General features: G+C 38.4%; 1 protein-coding gene across 1 annotated transcript in view; it reads left to right on the top strand.

Moving 5' to 3' along the window:
* Window positions 1-16,340, top strand: part of LOC308388057 (uncharacterized protein) — a 30,985-nt gene extending 14,645 nt beyond the window's left edge. The window contains exon 4 of the mRNA XM_080868529.1: window positions 12,258-16,340. Within this exon, the coding sequence (XP_080724655.1) occupies window positions 12,258-12,410 (153 nt within the window). The 3' untranslated portion in view covers window positions 12,411-16,340. The remainder of the gene's footprint in view (window positions 1-12,257) is intronic.
* The last annotated feature ends 3,025 nt before the right edge of the window (window positions 16,341-19,365 follow it).

Raw genomic sequence — 19,365 nt, 5'->3', positions numbered from 1 at the left:
CAGGGGGAAGACATGCAGGCTCTAAAATAGCCTTATTGCATTATGAGTCACCTGTTCAACCCGGTGAACTCAAATGGCACTCCATTCTCGTGTAATTCAGAAAGCAAATTCTCAACAGATGTTCTCTCACATCCCTCAGGTTTCTTATGTCTTATCTGAGTGTTTGTGAGTGGCTGTGTCTGCGTTGAGATATCCTGGTGGGACTGCATCCTTGAAGTGACCTGGAGAGTTGAACTTTAGGAAGATTTCTGAATACAAGAAAATATAAGAAGTCTTCAGCACTGCCACGAACTTTACACCGTAATCAAACCGACACAGCAGTAAATGATGAATCATCTGGCTCCAGTACAGCCGGGCTAGACAAGGGTTGAACTGAGGTGATTAAAGCATGTGGTGTGACTGCCTGCAACCCTACACCCTTTTGACCTGTTGCTCCTTAAAACTAAAACAGTTTTCACTTCCAGCTTCCTTAACTCAAAAATGCCAAGCCGGCTGTGAGCATTTCTTCAAGTTGCATTATTTCACATACATTTTTGGATCTCTACTGATCCAATAAAACCATCTAAAAATATAAGATCAAATTATCAGTCTTCTTTTCTGCACATTTACGTGCTCCACAGAGAATGATTTCTACTAATGTTGATGGGCCTCTAACTTTTCTTCCAGCGGATCTAAAATGCTGACATTTTGTTTGTTTTTTTACCAAAATTTCCAAACAGTTTTTAATTACAAAGCCACAAAATTTGGTACATGGTACACGGATTGTCACATTTGGTAAATCACGGTTCCAAGATGATCTATCCTTATGTGACTTTGCTGATATGCTCTTTTCTTCTATAGTTATTAGAATTACGTTTCTGGTCGTGTGTGAAACATTATAACAGTTATAAGAAAGATTAGAATGAACTTAAACTCTTACCACCAGGTCAACAGTTGAGCTTGAAGCTGTCCAGACCTCTGGGTTATGATCAGGAAAACTAATGACACATCCAACCACCCTGTTTAGATTCATCTCGCAACCCTGCTTCTTTGGCACTCCTCAATTTAGGATTGCGAGTCACTGATCCAAAGGTGTCTTGAAATATCTATGAAAACAGGATCCAGTTAACAAAATTTTATACTTAATAGGGGAATTTATTATGTTTTTAGCTTCAAAATGAAAAACATTATTATCAGCCCGTATCACATTACTTTTGAACACTTAGCTGCCAGCATTGCTAAGGTTGACAGAAGAGCTTTATTTGACTTCATTGCCTGAAGCCTAAGAGATGCCTGAAGGATAAGAAACAGTCTGCCTCACTTCAGACTGCAGAGTGACTCACAGAGACGCTACACTGACACAGACTCTGGGTTTAGTTCACTTTACTGCCTGAGAAGTTTGAAAAGCACTTACTACTGTAACATACCATGCAACCATACTATATTATAGTGGTTAATTATTTTGCTGGAAAACATATGCAGCAGTGTATAATCTCAAATGTAATGAGTAAGCATTTGTTTTTTTAGTAATCTTCCACACACTTAGCTTTTTCTCCTTTGCCCTCAGTTAATCCATCCAATCTCTCTCTCTCTCTCTTCCTCCCTGTCTTTATATCTGTCTCTCTGTCTCTGTCAAACATTTACACAATGTGTGCATGTTTGTTTTCAGACTTCTGTGAACATGCCCAAAATGGTGTCCATGCCCATGTGTGTTTGTGTGTGTGTGTGTGTGTGGTGCGACAGCCCAGTGTCCGTGACAGTGTAGATTCATTATGGCTCAAACCTGCGGTTACAGAACTCTAAGGGAGCAAAGCACAAGGTCTAATTATCCTGTCCAAACACACACACACACACACACACACACACACACACACACACACACACACACACACACACACACACGCTTACAGAAACTCCCAACACACACTGTCTTTCAGTAAGAGGTACAAGCCTTTGTCCTGAAGACAGAAATAACTCTGAGGAACACTCTGGACCAGTTGGGTGTCACTGGCTGGCTGCTTTTATTTGTGTGTGTGTGAGAGAGTGATTGAGTGTGTATGAAAGACAAAGGGCAGGACAATATTTTTAACCCTTGCTTAACCATCTAGGTTTGCCTACAGCACTGTTTCTGTGACTACACAGTGCCTGCCGTAGGTTCTGCCTGTTTATGGCCTGCTAGCTGAACAGTTGTTTTGTTAAAGGCGTTTTCTGAACTTAAACACCATTATCAATTTCTGCTGTCAGCTATTGTAACGGAAGGAACTTTGATGTCTCAAAGTTTCAAAGAAACTAGGACAGTAGTCACTGAGAGAGGAAAGTTATTTCAGCATCAATACATTTTTTTTCTATTTGGGGGCTTCAAATATTTCACTATTGACTCATTTGAAATATTGACTAATTTCAGGTTTCTAATATAAATCTTTATAAATGCATAATCACCTATTTCTCTCAGTCATGGCAGTCAACACCACACCTCAGTTTACTTTATTACTGCAAGATTTGGCAACTTATCATGGCCTTTTATCAATATTTACCCCACTCAGGATAACATAAAATCTCTAGGTCAATGCTAGCACAGCTTTCCCTCCGTTTCTCGAGTGAGATAGCAGAGAACTGCATCACTGTGATGTTCACCCAATCTGGTGCTTCGAGCTTTCTCTCAGAGGAATAATTTTACTTGTAAATATAGCGACAATGGTGAATTAATGTTATGGTAACTATTTGTTTCTGAATACCACCACCTCTCTAAAGCCCTCAAAAGAATGGTATTCAGAACACCCCAACCTTTCACCCATTATTCAAGTACACACAGAAAAAGTACACAGAAAAAAAATTAAATCTTTCAACTTGTCATGGCTCGGCTGTGTGGCAGGCAGGAGGAGGACCCAAAATGCAAAACTCACACACACGGGGATGAACTCAAAAAGCAGCTTTATTGCTGACAAAAGATAATAGGAGATACAAAACTAAACTGGGAAAAACTAACATAAAGCTCACCAGGAAACACGGGGGAATCACACACAGCATGAGGGAGAACGCGACGCCGAACAGAGGGAGACTCAGACAGAAATACACAGAGGGTAAACGAGGAAAGTGGGCACACACGGGGAACACAGGTGACACTGATAATCATAACGAGACAGGGCGGGGTGAACTGAACATGACATGTACAGGCACAGAGGTTCAGACAGGAGGAGAGAGAGCACGGGGAAAACACAGACATAACGGGCTGGGGAAACATGAAACAACCACAAAGGGAGACGAGGGCTCATAAATACATAGAGGGCACACAGGGGGGAGAGAGAGCACGGGGAGAACTTAGACATAATGGGCAGGGGAAACATGGAATAAAACATAAGGAGAGACGAGGGCTCACAGATACACAGAGGGGCACACAGGGGGTAAAAGCCATGAAGGGAAAACACTTAGGGAACAACACAACAGGGCAACTCAGAAAACATGGCCTAAATAAGGAACGAAATACAAAAATACAAGGAACTAAGAATACTGGGCCCACATGGCCCAGGACCATGACACAACTCAGTAGCAAGAGTTGGGCATTGTTATGCAAGTATTTGTAGCCGTTATTATGCATATTTCCCAGTGCAACTCTATGAATGTCAGTTTGGACAGATTGTGCAAGATCAATGAGTAGATGTTCAAGCTGACAGTAAAGACATCTTTTACAGGAACAGGAACTTGTTAATACTTGGTTGCAGTACTTTTGCATTCAGAACTTAAATTTTACATTTATTTTAGCAATGGTATGTGATTAAGTGAAGCTATAGCATGCATGTAAGACCCATGGCATATTTTTGTTTTAAAGCTTCTTTTTTTTTTAAAAAAGAGAGACAACTGAAAAAGAAAAGAAAAACACTTTAATTCAAAGTGGCACAGACACCACAGAGATGGTAATAGTAGATAGAAAAATAATGTAGCAAAACCTGAGTCATTTTGCATTGTGTGCATCAGTGTGTGTATGTGTGTGGTTGAAAGTGTAGCCTTGTTTTGAAAGCTATTTTTGAGAAGCAGCATAGTAAGTTGTGGTAACCAAATAAAATCACACGAGCTCTTTGGAAGTGGCTGACTCAATGTTTCCACTGTGAAAGGAACGAGGCAAGAAGAAGAGCAAGATAGAAAGATGAGAAACTTAAAAACCCTTGCATCAGAGATGTCTGTCTTCAAAGACTTTGGGCAGAAACAATCACTTGCAGAATGCGCACAACTTGGCTGTCTTTTCATTCGCATCACCTTTTGCATCCACAATTTTTAGATTTCTGGATCCAAAGTGCATCTTGTCAACTTTTAATATTTCTCAGTGTCATGGTAACACTGCAAAGGTTTTTAAATATGCTGCATTCAAAAGCCAGTGGGGAATCTTCGACTTCAAATCTCCTTTAGTGCTCTAAAACTGGCAGAAAGGCACGATGTTAACAGTAAAGGATTCATTTACCTGTGGCTTCCCAAAACAAACAGACCAAAATAATTCACTGTGAAAACATGAAAGAATCTGCAGTAATTGTGATAAACTGTTTTATCTCTAAGTAGATGAATTGTATCATCTTGTTTGACTGATGGGCTGAATTCTGTTTTTTTACTGATTAAATGCCTGACTGGTGAATTGCCGATGATTGGCTGACTTCCTGCCTTTCTGAATCTGTTTTTGTGAAAGTTTGGCTTTTCGTCCTTTGGCATCTTTGTCACACTTTGCCTGCTGTTACATCCCGCTAGCAATTACTGTGGGTGTGTGCGGGAAAATGCATGCACTGTACACGGTACCTTCGTGTGTTTGCACGTGCTGTTTGAATTACTTGTTAGGAGCCTGCAGAGTTGCAGTGACAGCAGGAAAATGATTTGTGGCAGCAGGTTTTCTATTCTCAGATGAAGGATGAGGTTATTTGAGGTAAGAGTTCAAATGAGGAAACTATTAGAGAATTACCAATGTGTGTCTGGGTGTGCATGTGCGTGTTTCCTTTCTGTAATCCTGAGGTATACAGTAAGCTTGAAAATGAAACGTTTTTTGGGAAACTGGTTTTGGCTTCATGTCAGTCTCTCGGCCCGCAGTTTGTCAGCTAAAAGAATACATCTGCTTCTGATTGCAGTGCAATTCAAACCTCTTATACTGACTGTGAAATACAACCAATCGTCCAGCGTAACAGATCAACCCTATACACAGTGTTTCTGATTTAAGATGTTTATTGGTTTATCCCTGGATTTACAGTAATGTTAAAACAGCAAAAGAAAGTAGTTAAAACATGTTAATGTGTGATATTGTAAAGCACTGTTTGCTGTTCTTTATCATAAGCAAAGCTAAAAACGTTCTGCTCTCATACTCAAAGCATGGACATGACACTGAGATCTTCTCATCAAACTGCCAGCAAGAAAGCAAACAAGTCTGTTTGCCAAAACGGCAGACTATTTCTTTGAAATCTATGAAGTAAAGAAACTTCCAGCATGCATGTTATCAAATAAAGTATTATTAGTCCAGTTCTAATTATAGCTTAGATGCAGTTAATTTGATAACAATGAGAGGTGGTTTTAGATAGTCTGCATACAGGCTCCTCTCAGGTACACCACATCCTCCTGTTATGTTGTCATTCATAGTTTCTCAGCTTTCATTTGCAGCCAAGCATGACTATAGATCAGCACATACTGTGATTTGGAAGGTCATTCAGAAGTGGCATTTTGGCCTTTTTGATCAGGATATGAAATTAATCCAAATCCTTAATTTGGAATAAATTCACATGCTGTGAATCCAAGCAGTTCCTATTGAGCTTCCCTGTTTTTCATTGCACTGGTTTTGATAAACCACATAACCCATGTTCTTCAGTGTACCAAAAACAGCTAATATATTATAATAGTATCTAGACATCAATGGACCATTAAATAAAACGTTATAATGAAAAAAGCTTTCAGTAAGATTGCTTTGCGTCATGAGACCCATACATCTGCCAACAGGAGCCCTTCCCTTACTCTGCAAGCTGAAGACCATCATGACAGTCAAATCATTACAGTGGTTGGTGAGGTGACGAAAGAGCGCAGAAACGCTGCCAACTAAAGCAAAAAAAAACAAAACAAAAACCCACAAACCTTGTGTCTGTGTTCCAACGCTGCTTTGAGGAGAGACAAGTCTCTAATGTGCAACATGATAAACATTGCTGCAAGCAAATTAACAATAATAATAATAATCTCACTGTTTCCATAACAAGAAGGTATAATAACATCTCTGAAGGCCTAGAGAAAATAAGTTGCCGAAGGAAAATTGCAACTCTTTATTGCTTTTACAAAAGTTCTTATTCGGGTTGAAATCCAGTGTAATATTCTACTATAAACAAAGGCAAAGCTCTAATGGTAATGTGTGATGTGAGACGCCAATTTTTGATGCCAAATGAAAGGGGAGGCTGAATTAATGGGTATTAACTTCACTCAAGACAAGAGTCTTGATATATAGTAATGGCAGACGTTCAGGTTGCGGAGATGAAACTAAATTGCCAAAAAAATCAACATGTGGAGAATTTACTCTTCACTTTGCTGCCAAATACAACAGTCCCCTGATGACATTCAGGGAAACTGAGCCTTAGAGAAATCAGTCTTACTGTATTGACTCTCTGCCGGTGATCGGCTACTTCCTACACTGGTGTAGCTGAATTGTTGATTTAAAGTTAAAAAGTTCATAAAGTGATGATTACTGGAGGAAAAATCCACAAAGGAAGAAAAAGTATCACATGTCCTGTCAGAATAAGATGTTTTTCCAGATGTGCAATTTTTTCCCCCCTCTGTCATGGTGAATTTGATTTAAACCACTGACAGATAATAAAACTTAGTCTTCAGTCCCACCAGCTCTGTGAAGCTATTCACAAGGGTACTTGAACCCAAATGCTAGCACCACAATGCTAACAGGATAATATTTAACAGATATAATGTTAACACCTTCCAAGCGATTGTCTCCAGATTGCCGTTACCATTTGAGAGCATTTCTGTCAGGAGATGTTAGTAAAGTGGGATTGTTATTTCCATCTACAGCAATTTATATTTGGCACCACTGCTATGTTCTGTGGCCTTCCCACCCTTCTATACCCACACAGGGAAAGCCTCAAGTGGGGAGAGCATTAGCTGGGATGTAAGTGGCAAATGGATCAGTTCTTTTATAGCACTTTTCTACAGTACCTAAGGGGTCAAAGCACTTGATATAACTTGTCTCATTCGCATAAGCACCTTTTTCTATACACGTGCTTCCTATCTAAGAAACATTCACAAAGGATGCATTGGATGGAGAGCAACTTGGGTGTTCCAACAATCCAGGCTCTTAATATCTTGTCGGATATTTGGCACACAAACTAGAGCAACCAGGGATTAAACTAGCAACCTTCCGATTAGCAGATTACCTGCTGAGCTACAGCCACCCCAACTACAGAAACTATATGCATAGATATCTTAAATGGCACACCAACCTGTATGAGATTAGCTCTAGGAATGTTATCAGCTGGTACCCGTGATTTGCCTGCCAGAACTAACCCTACGGTTGACAAGCTATACCCCATTACCTTCACCTGCCATAACTGTTTCAGTGTAAAAAATCAGGGTCATGTCTTCTTCAAATAAGCATTCTGCTAGCTCTTTGGTCATCTAACTTGCTTCTTTGTTTAGTCAGATGTGGAATTAGAAGCACATTGTGATTCATTTCAGGGTTAACTAGTGTTCCCCTCACCTGTTTCCTCCTCTGGCATTAGAGGCTTCTGTGGCTTTTGGCTCACTTTTCAAATTAAACCACACAGCTTTTATATCCCTGTTGCATCTGTAAAGATCCTGTTTTTCAGAGTACAGTGTGGCCTGGGGCAGGCAGCATTATTTTGTGCCAGCGGATATCTGGATGATGTTGCACAGTCTGTCCATTCGGGCTAAATCTGAAAGGCTTAATGCCACAACGTGAGGGAAAAGAAAAAAAGATTCTTCCTACCCTTGTAAATTCCTTAGCTGCTCTTTAAATTATTCATGTATGGCAGTTTAAGCAAACATTTTGTACGGAACTCATTAAAACTCACACCTGAAAGCTGCATTTCAACCAAAACCATCCACTGTTAGCTACTCCGGGTAGTTGTGGCTGTAATTTCCAGCTGTTAATTATATAAGAGAGGATTCAGTTACTCAGGTGTTTTATTCTTAAAATAGGTTTAAAGTGGGTGAAGAAAATACATTCAGTAACTTGCACAACATTGTGTCTGAGTGAAGTAGCTAAAGTCTCTGTTGTTGTTGTCTAAAATGGCTTTCTGTGTACACAAGTTACTACATAATTTTCATTGTGGGGATCCCCTTCCACAGTAACAGGAACCTTGTTGTTTCTGGAGAGAGGTTTTTTTTGAGCATCCACCCTGAGGATGTGTTCCTGTTCTACTGACCAGGGAGATTATTACTGAAAAGTTACTCTTCCTGCTGCTGAAGAAATGGACTGAGGCCAAGACACTGAGCGATCAGCTGCAGGGTTACTGTACAGAAAAGAAAACACCTGTTTCAGTCAACAGCCTGCCAAGTGTATCTAGATGACTGAGGCAAGGAGTTACAAATAGACACAGCTGAGGGGCACAGTGTGAAACAAGGCAGGTGATTTCTGTTATAACATGCAGACAAGAGGACTGGGCACCCAAAATCCAACCAGACTCAGCTTTCAGCTTGTTTGCTTCAACTTTTATTTTTTAATGATTTGAAAAAGAAAATTTGAGCAAATTCAGCTTGACATTGTGATAATGCTTGAATGTGTCACTGGAGCTACAGCAAGTATGGGGATCAATAAAGTATCCATTATTATTATTATTATTATTATTATTATTATTATTATTATTATTAAAATAAGTATTGAACACATCACCAGTTTCCTAAGGAAATGTATTTCTAAAAGGTGTCATAATTACCATGTAACAGCATTAACCTGAGGCTACAGCCCTACACACCAGCACAAATCTCTATCCAAATGAAGACACGTGTGAGCTTACGTGTGGCTGATTTCACCACAAATAATGGCTCACTTTATCACGGTGCTGTGCAGGGGTCCGCATTTACTCAGCTTTAACATCACCCTGGGCTCTTGGCTAGCTTAGCGTTAGCATGCCGTCTGTACAGGTGCCTGCAAAGAGCCAAACTTATGTTAAAAGTATAATGCAGTTGTTTCTGTCCTGGAGCGGTTTCCACTTTACCATCACACTCTCATCCTTGTGCAATAAAAAAAAAAGAAAAAGTAATGTCTATATCTATGCTGCAGACTGCAACACTATTTTCCTCCTACACACAAACTAAAATCAGCTAAATGTAACGAGACTGCAAGAACCGATAAGCGGGATCAATAGGCAGGCAAAATAACGATTCCAAGGAATTGGACTACTGTGAGCCATTCCCTGGGAATCCCTGATAACAACTGAGAGTTTCCCTGGCAGTGTGTTTGGGACGATCTTCCTTCTAAAAAGGTCCACCCTCATTTCAACATCATCATCATCATCATCATCATCATCATCCTGGTAGATTGCTGCAGATTTTTTTAATCACAATATCCTGGTACATTTTTCCATTCCACCTTCCTTCAATTACGTGCCAGTGCCGTATGCTGAAAAACAGCCCCACACCATGGTGCTCCCACCTCTAAACTTCAGTTATGTGAAATTGTTTTGGGGTTGATATCCAGTGCCCTATTTTCTCCAAACGTGGTGTGTATTACGGCATCCAAAGAGTTTAATGTTGGTTTCATCTGACCAGACTACATTCTCCCAGTATTTCACAGGCTTGTCTTAATGTTGTTCAGCAAACTTTAAACATGCTTCAACATGCTTATTCTTCAGCAATAGAGTCTCGCGTGGTGTACGAGCACACAGGCCATGGCGGCTGAATGCATTACTTATTGTTTTGTCTTTGAAACAATTGTACCTGCTGATTTCAGATCTTCCTGTAGCTCCCCACATATGTTCCTTAGCTCTTAAATAACACTTCTGATAACTCTTTTCATTCTTCTTGCTGGGAGCACCTGGTTGTGGTCGTCACAGTGAAATTATGTTCTTTCCAACTCCACATTATGGCCCCAACAGTGCTCACTGGACCCTTCAGTAGTTTAGAAATTCTTTTGTAACCAGCACCATCAAGGCTACAACGGTCTGCTCAGTAACTTTATCAATCACAAGCGGTTTCTTGTGTAACACCTGGGAATGAGACCTTTTTATAGGCCAATCAGTTGGGACTGAAGCAGCTGATTTTAATTTGCAAAAATTGGCAGGATTGCTTTCTAATTACTAATAGATTTCAGCTGGTGTCATGACTTTGCATGCTTTGTTACGCCTCCCTTTCTTCATGTGTTCAACAGCACATTTAGAAATACATAGAAAATTGGTGACATGTTCAGTACTTAATTTACTCGCTGTATTGACAATTCTCTTTTTAGCAGAGTTGACTGAACAGTTTATAAAGCAATTAACTAATTAGGAGTACAGTAGCACACCCTCATTCACAAAAAAGTTGAGAAACTCTATGAAATGTAACAGTAACAGAAGACAAATACATCTAATTTCATTAGTATTTATTTATTTATTTTATTATTTTAACAGTTTGCATAATATGTGTTTGTTAAAACATCTTCTGTGCTCAGATTATATCAAACCAATCATCTTCAGTTGTGCTTGGCATTTCGGCACTTGCTGTATCAGGCATTTCCTAAGCTTAACCTTAGAGGTTTTCCTGTTTCACATCTTTGTATCTTGCTTGGTTTTCCACCACTGTATGGAAGTGCAACATTAAATTACCATTTTAATACATTCTTGTACTGAACCATTTCATTGTCACTGTAGAATACATACAGCATTAATGTTTGACATCTGCTGTGGGCTTTTCTCAAATGGTAACATGAAGTTTATCAGGCAGCATTGGGCAGTAGATGGGGCTTTTGAAGTGCTGCTAATATCGGCTGCAGCAAACTTTCAGGTTAGCTACTGTTAATTAAAAGTGTGCTGGAGTGAAAGGACTGTGACAGCTTTTGTTACAGTACCACATTCCTTGTTCTGGGAATGTGTATGTATGCTCTCATGTAAAGGTAGTTAATATTCTCAGAGTGTGATCAACTGTATAAATTCTGCTGTCATGCAACATATAAAACAAGATTTTAAAAAAGTCAGAACTTGAACGATCAGAAGCTTTCATACGAACCCAAAATATAAGAAGACATATACATATATGGGGTGACCGTGGCTCAGGGGGTTGGGAAGCGTATCTGTAACCGGAAGGTCGCCGGTTCGATCCCCGGGCTCTCTGTCCTGGTCGTTGTGTCCTTGGGCAAGACACTTTACCCTACCGCCTACTGGTGTTGGCCGGAGGGGCCGATGGCGCGATATGGCAGCCTCGCCTCTGTCAGTCTGCCCAAGGGCAGCTGTGGCTACAACTGTAGCTGCCTCCACCAGTGTGTGAATGTGAGAGTGAATGAATAGTGGCATTGTAAAGCGCTTTGGGTGCCTTGAAAAGCGCTATATAAATCCAATCCATTATTATTATTATTATTATTATATAAACACGTACATTCAAAAATGCACTCACACCGGGAGATGGAGAGAGTAAAAAGAGAGTTGTGGCAGGATGTTGAGAACTATACTTACATGCTTCCTGTAGACGTAAACATACAGTAGGTGTCTGCCCCTTTGATTTAAAACGTCAAGTGATCACAGGGTGTTTACATGAGCTTTAGATCTACATCACTGCACACTCAGAACATTTTGCGATATGGCAACACACTATGCAAATGCTAATGCAAATTCTTCATGTAGATATAATTTTTTTTTTTACTGTACATGTTGTTAAATAAAACAGTTTAACCGTTTTATTAAGTTTAGGCTTATAAAACTGCATACAATAAATACTTTCTTGGTAATTACTTGCACAAGGATTAGCATCAAGCACCCTCACCCTAAAATACTTACCTTTTTGTCTTGATTAGACAATGATTAGTCTATAGTTCCACATCAAGAGGCTCTCAAGTGAATATTTAAGACATGTCAAACAGAGTTGTTGTTGTCAAATAACTCAGTAAGAAGCAAAGTTAAGTAACACCAGACTTGTTAACCAACTCATGGAGCATTGGGTTGATTTTATATAAGCCCACATATATACAACAAGATATTCTAGTAAGAACAAGGAGTTAGCTTTTGTTTCAATAACTGGGTTTTTGTTACATTTTAATGCAGTCACATGTGTATTCTATGAAGCATAACTGTCATTAACTAAAATATCTCTTCTTCTCTCTGTTCTTTCTGTTCCAGAGGGCACCTAGACCGGTTGTTCTCCTGCCGAACATAGTGCCTCATATCCACCAGGAGCCTGTCACCCTTATCTGTGTAGGCCTACTGCTGATACTGATTGGGCGATGGATTTGGATACAAGGCAATACAAACACCCAGGACACCCAGGTTTAAAATGAGAGTGGTAGACCTAGAAACCCGGCAGATGTAGCATTTTTTTACTAACTGTTTTTGGATCTACGTTTTTTGGGGGGGAACTCATTTTTAGCCTCTACTCTCTGCTTTTCCATTTGCAAAAAAGACTGCTTTTGTCTCCTGGAACTCTAATCCTTTTTTGTGTTTGCACCAATGTTTTTCCGTCATGGCCTCAAAGATTTTGTGATGCTACCAAAGAGGCAAGATTTTGCAATTCTTTGTGGGCAGGGGCAGTTGCAATACCTTAATATGCCTCTGCAAAATGACGCCTATGGAAATTCAAATGTGCCTTGAACAGTTTCTCGTTTACTTCGCTAGCTTTCCATACAATTTTTTTTTTGTACAAAGATTATGTTCTCCCCAGGTCAAAATATCTGTCAAAATGGATGACTTTGGTTTGGAATTGCACCTGCATCACATTCATTGCCATCATGCAGCAGACTCAGGACCTCTGTAGGAATCAGCCGGACCAGACTTGCATCAGTATCCAACATGTTTTTAAAAATACTTGTGGCAGATTGACAGCACACCAGCATTTTAGAACTCAAATGAATTGGGTATTATGTTTTTCTTGAATCTATAATCTGGATTATTATCCCTTAAAAGGTACTTTTAAGTTACTGATATATAGCAGGAGACATCTGTATGAATCTTCATTTGTTTTCTAAACATATATAGCATAGAAATTTGTTGTCTTCTAAAACTGCAAAATTGATGTTTTATCGCTGTGTTTCATGACTACTTTAACAACAATTGGTACATAATATACAGCACAACCTGATAATGAACTGAGCCCACCCAAGTAGATTTTACCATCTGCATCTTTTAGACTTTATCAAAAAACCCTTAATCATAACACAAGATGATATTGAACCAACTTCCTGCAGTAGTAGATACAAGTCTTCCAATCTCCACTAGAGAACTCAAAAATGGGTTATACCACCAAATACTATCTGTGTACATGGCTTCCTACAAGATGACATCAAAATGCAATAACAGTTTTCTTCTTTGGTCATTTTGTATTCAGCATTAAAGCAAAGAAAAAGAGTGTGTTAATAACCAAAATCTGAATGTGAGTGTTCCATTTTTGTTTAATAACAAAATTGGAGGAATTGTTACTAAGTTGAAATCCAGTTAGCAGAGTGGTGTTGATGAACAAAGTGAACAACAAAACTATTAAATAGTGTCATTTCACAGTGTCTTGTTTATGCATTATGCAACCTTTAAATGTAAACTAATCAACCATTACTGTCTTCCACCTTCTTCGTTAAGCATCTGGTTTTACCATTAGCAGGCAGAGTGCAATGGTTTCTTGACAAGGTCACGATATCCGTATATTAGCACAGTGATTCAGACCTGGCCAAGTCTCCATACGCTTGCCAGGTCATTAAATAGTTAGTTTGAGTTTTGGACAAACACCAAACATTGAATAGTGCAAGTCAAAGACTCTTAAATAACTAAGTGATTAGCGAACAGCGGAAATAGAGGCTTCAGATTAAAAACATGTATTTGTATCTTTGAACTCTTGATGCCAATGAAAACCTTTGTTGTGTTATAATGTAAGAATTCATGATCCTTAAAAAAATAGATATTGGGTTATGTTACGAAAAAATAAATGTTACCACTTAATCCTGATTAAATCTGAAGTAAATACAAACAACTGAGTACACTTGTCTGTGTTTACAAATATCAGAATTTACTCCCATTTGAATGTTGAGGGTAAATATAAATCAGTCCATTTTCTTGACTTTGAACATTGTTTGCTATCTGAATATAATGTGGTGTCAATGGATTATGCAAAAATACATTTAACCGAAGCACTTTATAATACCAAAAGTGCATGCTTCTACTAGGAAAGTTGAAGGAATCAACTGTGCACTACAGTTTATTGGAGGTGCGAAACCAAATCAACCAATACTTCTTATGTTCTGATTCATGAAAATTAGAGAAAAAGACACAAAGATAGAATTCCCGCTCTGTTTAACTGGCTTTTTTGAGAATAATCACAACATCCCTACCTCCTTTAAAGCATGGTGCACAGCCAACTCCTTGAACTTTTCTGACAAACTTTACCAAGCAAGCAGACTGACTAGGTTTGGTTGGAGTAGTAAGCATTAAACACTGTATTTCAAAGGTCCAATGTGAACACTGACCAATTATATTTGTGTACAACTCGTGTTTTCCATGTTGGTTTGAATGGTACAAGTTGAATATTCCCAAATTCATTGACATAATATACGTTAACTTGATCGGTACCAATAATAATAAAATGACATTGCCTAGTGTGCATGTTTGTTTAAGCATGGCACAAACAAAAATAGGGAAGTATCTTTTATGCCCCTGTGAGCAACCTTGGAGATGTACTGTGCTATTATGTGTGATACATGTGTTTGATTTAAAACTTCAGAATTAACGTAGTTCAATCACTGTTGACGACTCCCTGTGAGGTTAGCCCAAAAGTTTGTTGTAACACAGCAATAATCAAATGTACGTTTGCACAGTTGTGTCAACACCACTGAAAATCACTGATACATTAATGTGCTGGTATTTATCACTGCTACATAAGAATTTCAGCTACTCTGTCAGCTGTGTAATCTTACATTTTAATAGCTATTCATCAGCTATAAGTAATCATTTTCAAGCTTTCTCCTATGATATGATGAGATGGTTTAGGACTGGTCACTAATTGAAGGTTTTGCAGGCGTTATCTAAAGATATTTAGCATTACTTGTAGTGGATAAAGTCATTAGAATAATCTGTACTTGTATTGTTAAAAATCCACTTCTGACAGCAGTGTCATATAGATTATATTTGTCATATAAACATCACCGTACACATCTGGCTTATTGGTACAAGATTAAAATAAAAAATCGCAACAAAGAGACATTAATGGCCATAAAAAATACATTAAAAGATACAAAGAGATGTAACATAACCACAGAAAACCACAAAGAGCTCTTACCAATGTATTGTTTATTTCCGAGAACCACATTTGTCCACTTATGTTAGCAAAACTGCCACAGCGCAACCTAAACAGAAAACGCAAAAGCTGTTTTACACTACTTTCTGTTTCTGGTTGTATTTCCTCTTTGTTCTATCTTTTCCTGTTGGAGTAATGTATTGCATACCATGTAACCTTTCTGATTTGTCTCTGTTTGGAATTGAACACGTTCCAGGTGTGTGTTCATGTGCACCAAACCTAAGTGCTTTTGCTTTTGTCTCTGCTGTGACACTGAGATCGCTGTAACTGCGTGTTGATTTTTGATATCGTGCCATGTGAAACCTACAACCTCATTTTGAAGTACTGTATTACAGCTGGAGTGTGAGAGAAGAGCATGGCAGGGAGGAAACTGAAAGATGAATTAACGGCTTATGAAACTGATATGGAAACCTGGCAATGTGCAGATTCTCCGCCTATCATTTGTAGGTGTTAGAGCACAGAAACACTTGTATTACATTCAGGGTTTTACTGACTCGCTTTAACCCTGCTCAGGCTGCGTTCGCATATTGTGCTGTGCTCTTTGGGGCTTTAAGATAACAGCTATTATCTACATACAGTTATGTGAAAAAGCAAGTTGCAAGTTGTTAGCTTTTTTGGCATATCTTCAGTGCCGACTGATAAAGGTGGTCGACATGACAAGAATTTTTCAATCATGAATTTGACAAAAGCATGAACAGATGTAATGATGTGTGGAGAAAGAGAGTCACCGTTGGTCTTGGTCCCCTTCGGCAGAAATCATTTTTAGCAGGTGTTTTGTATAATTGTTATAACTGTCCTTGCTAAATGTCTAAAGTTGCAAAAGTTTTTAAGGGTTTTACTGATATTGCTGCACTTTTCTAATCCCCCCCATAACTTTTAAATGGGATCATATTTGGGTTGTTTTATATGACCTTTCATGGTTAATCAAATCCATAACCCTCAACATGTTCTTTTTGAGGCATTCCTTAGTAGACTGGCATAATTTATGGCACGTTTGGGCTGCTGAAAGGTAAACATATTTGCAGCTGAATCAAAGACTAGACGGGCAGGCTAGACAATAACCTAGGTGGGAAATCAACAGCAAAATTATTATCCACTATACTCCAGAATTGAAATTGCATAGGCTGAGAAGTTAAAATCTCCCCTGTTTCTGTTTGTTGTCTTGAGTTTTGTTTTGTTTGGGAATAGCAAAGGCTTTTTTATGAATGAATAAATACAGTTGAGGTCCAGTGATGCATACATGTTGATGCCAACAATTATAGGCGATACCTTCAGAGTTTGTGATTACAACTTTTAGATTTATGAAAACTTCAGTTTGCATCAGTCTGCCTTTGTTTGGAATTTAAGGTGGTTCTAAACCCTGGTTGAAATGTTCTGGTTTTTGAAGGTGTGACGAACACCTTTTCCACTCAAATTATTTACATGGAAAAATTACATAGTACATTTATCCATAGGCATTTTATGAAATGTTTAACAGATATGCCAAAAGAAGCCAGACTATTAAGACTATTCTCATGACAGGAAAATAAGATAAAAATAAAAAAATCTGTGGAATTGTTAAAAAGATAAAACACACAGTATAGTGGACCCAGAGACATAGCGGTTTATTTTGCTTTTGCTGAAAGTGCTGTACAGAAATGCATCTCTTGGATGGAGGTTGTTTGTGCAAGAACTGAGACAAACAATTCCAAATGACCCAGTAAAATTGTAGCAACTTTGTCTTTTGTTAATATTGTAACTGTACACTGAACATGTAATTATTGCTTCAATTTAAAATAAAGCTTTTTACATTCAATTTAATCAAAAAATCAGAGCAGTGTGATTATTTGTCAATACAAACCATCTTTTTATTCTAATTTGCATATGTTTGGTTATAGAAAGTTGTTTATTTAAATAAAATTTAGTTGTTAATATGAACAACTGTGAATGTGTAACCAATGTAAAGGTCAGACTTTGTTTGAGGCAGTCATGTGTACATTTTCTTTTTTAAAAGAAAACAGAATCCCCCTATTTTTCCCCAGTAGCCCATTTGCAGCTGAATTTTATGCATAAAGACTCTGACTTTGAGAGATACTTGTTTGCCATACTCAGCTGAAGGCTTTTATATCACATCCACACACATCCAATATGCTCACTTTATTTGGAAGTATTAGTGAAACATCTAAGTGAAGCATATAAAATCTCTTTATGTACATCTTTCAGAAAAGAAATTATAGAAGTAAAATATATTTTACTAGCAAATATATTTTATTTTTATGAGATCTGTATTTGATCAAACATCAGTTTGTTTATTGGCATAAAATCTCAAAAAAAAAAAAAAAGAAATAAAGTTGTTTCCCTTTCCTTTTGTGTTTGTGTGCGTGCGTGTGTTCGTGTGCTCATCTGCAGTACACGGAAAGTACGGTGCCTTCCAGAACTTGGCAAAAGCACATGCTCAGATAATTATATGTCTTCCACATTCAGACTCACATACACAACTCATTAACACACGCACACTTGGTCACACACACAAATGGTTTCTACACGCCTGCAGGCACACACACACACAGACACCAACACAAACACATTCATACACATGTGTGAGTCAGAACTGTAGTCCAGCCGGGGTGGATTCCTCCATCTGTAGAGAAAGAGAGAAGTAACAGTTTTAACTCTTAGTGGTTTGAAGGTAAGAGAACAAAAGGTGTCTAAAATGACTTTCATATAGCAGGTTTGTGTTGCTCAAAGTTCAACTAAAATGAAAATGTATGACTGTTTTCTGACACAGCATACAGATCTGCTTTGTAAACATAATTCAGTATTATATGGTGTGCACTCTTTAGAAGTTCAACATGCACTTCAGTTGCACTAATGTCCTATGTACAGGTCAATGAATTGTCGTATATTTAGTGTTTAGTCTGTTTCGTAATCAGTACTACAGACTTTTGTTCTTTTGAGAAATTATTTTCCCTCAATGTTTTACATAGACCAGGAGTCCCCAATCCCAGCCCCACGAGGGCCGGTGTCCCTGCACGTTTTAGATGGGTCAACACACCTGAATCATGTGATTAGTTCATTACCAAGCCTCTGGAGAACTTAAAGATGGTTATTTATCCATTTAAATCAGCTGTGATGGATCAAGGACACACTTAAAACCTGCAGGGACACTGGCCCTCGTGGACTGGGATTGGGGAACCCTGACATAGACCCTTAAAGCCTAATCCACAACCATGACACATGTTGATTCTATTGCATCTACTATTCCCTAAGAACACCACTGCCCTTTTCAGGATCAGGACAGGTAAGATAAGATGAGATAAAACTTTATTAATCCCTTGGGTGGGTTCCTCTGGGAAATTCGGTTTCCAAAAGCACAGCACCGACAGAAGTTACAGAGTCAGACTTAACTTATCAACAAAGTCTTGATTGTATTTTTTGTTTCTAAAAGAAGAGAATGAATTAGCTCTTCGGAGTGTAATGTGGTAAAGGAATGCTTCACTTTTTGTAACGCTGGTTTCAGTAGTTTTAACAAGGAAGTAGCATTTTGTGTATTGCACCTGACCTGATAAAAGTGCTATCACTTACCTTCAGTATGAAGGTACAGTGTCTGAAGATAATTATTTAGACTGCGCCAACAGTGATTCAGGACAGTCACTTTAATGGTTCAAGTAGCAACTGGTTTGTGGGAAAACAAGTGTGCTCTTGTTTTTAAAATTTGGATTATGCACCACTAAAGTCCAAGTATCAACTGCCATGATTCATTATCTCTTTATGCCTCATCTCAGTTTTATAAGGCAGGTCAAGGACTTCATCGTTACATGACGTATTCTTAAAAATGTTTGTGTAATCAAAGAACCATACTGCAATTTTGGCGCTTTTGCAGTCATTCAACCAACAGTTTGTTGACATTTCTTAAGTATTTAGGGCCAATTGTCAGAAATTCCTGCTAATAAGAAGCAGTTTTAACAATAAAAA

Source organism: Rhamphochromis sp. 'chilingali' (assembly GCF_963969265.1).
Source record: "Rhamphochromis sp. 'chilingali' genome assembly, chromosome: 20".
NCBI classification, from domain to species: Eukaryota; Metazoa; Chordata; class Actinopteri; order Cichliformes; family Cichlidae; genus Rhamphochromis; species Rhamphochromis sp. 'chilingali'.
Note: the sequence above shows the minus strand (reverse complement) of the source record. Positions and strands in the feature narration are given on the sequence as shown.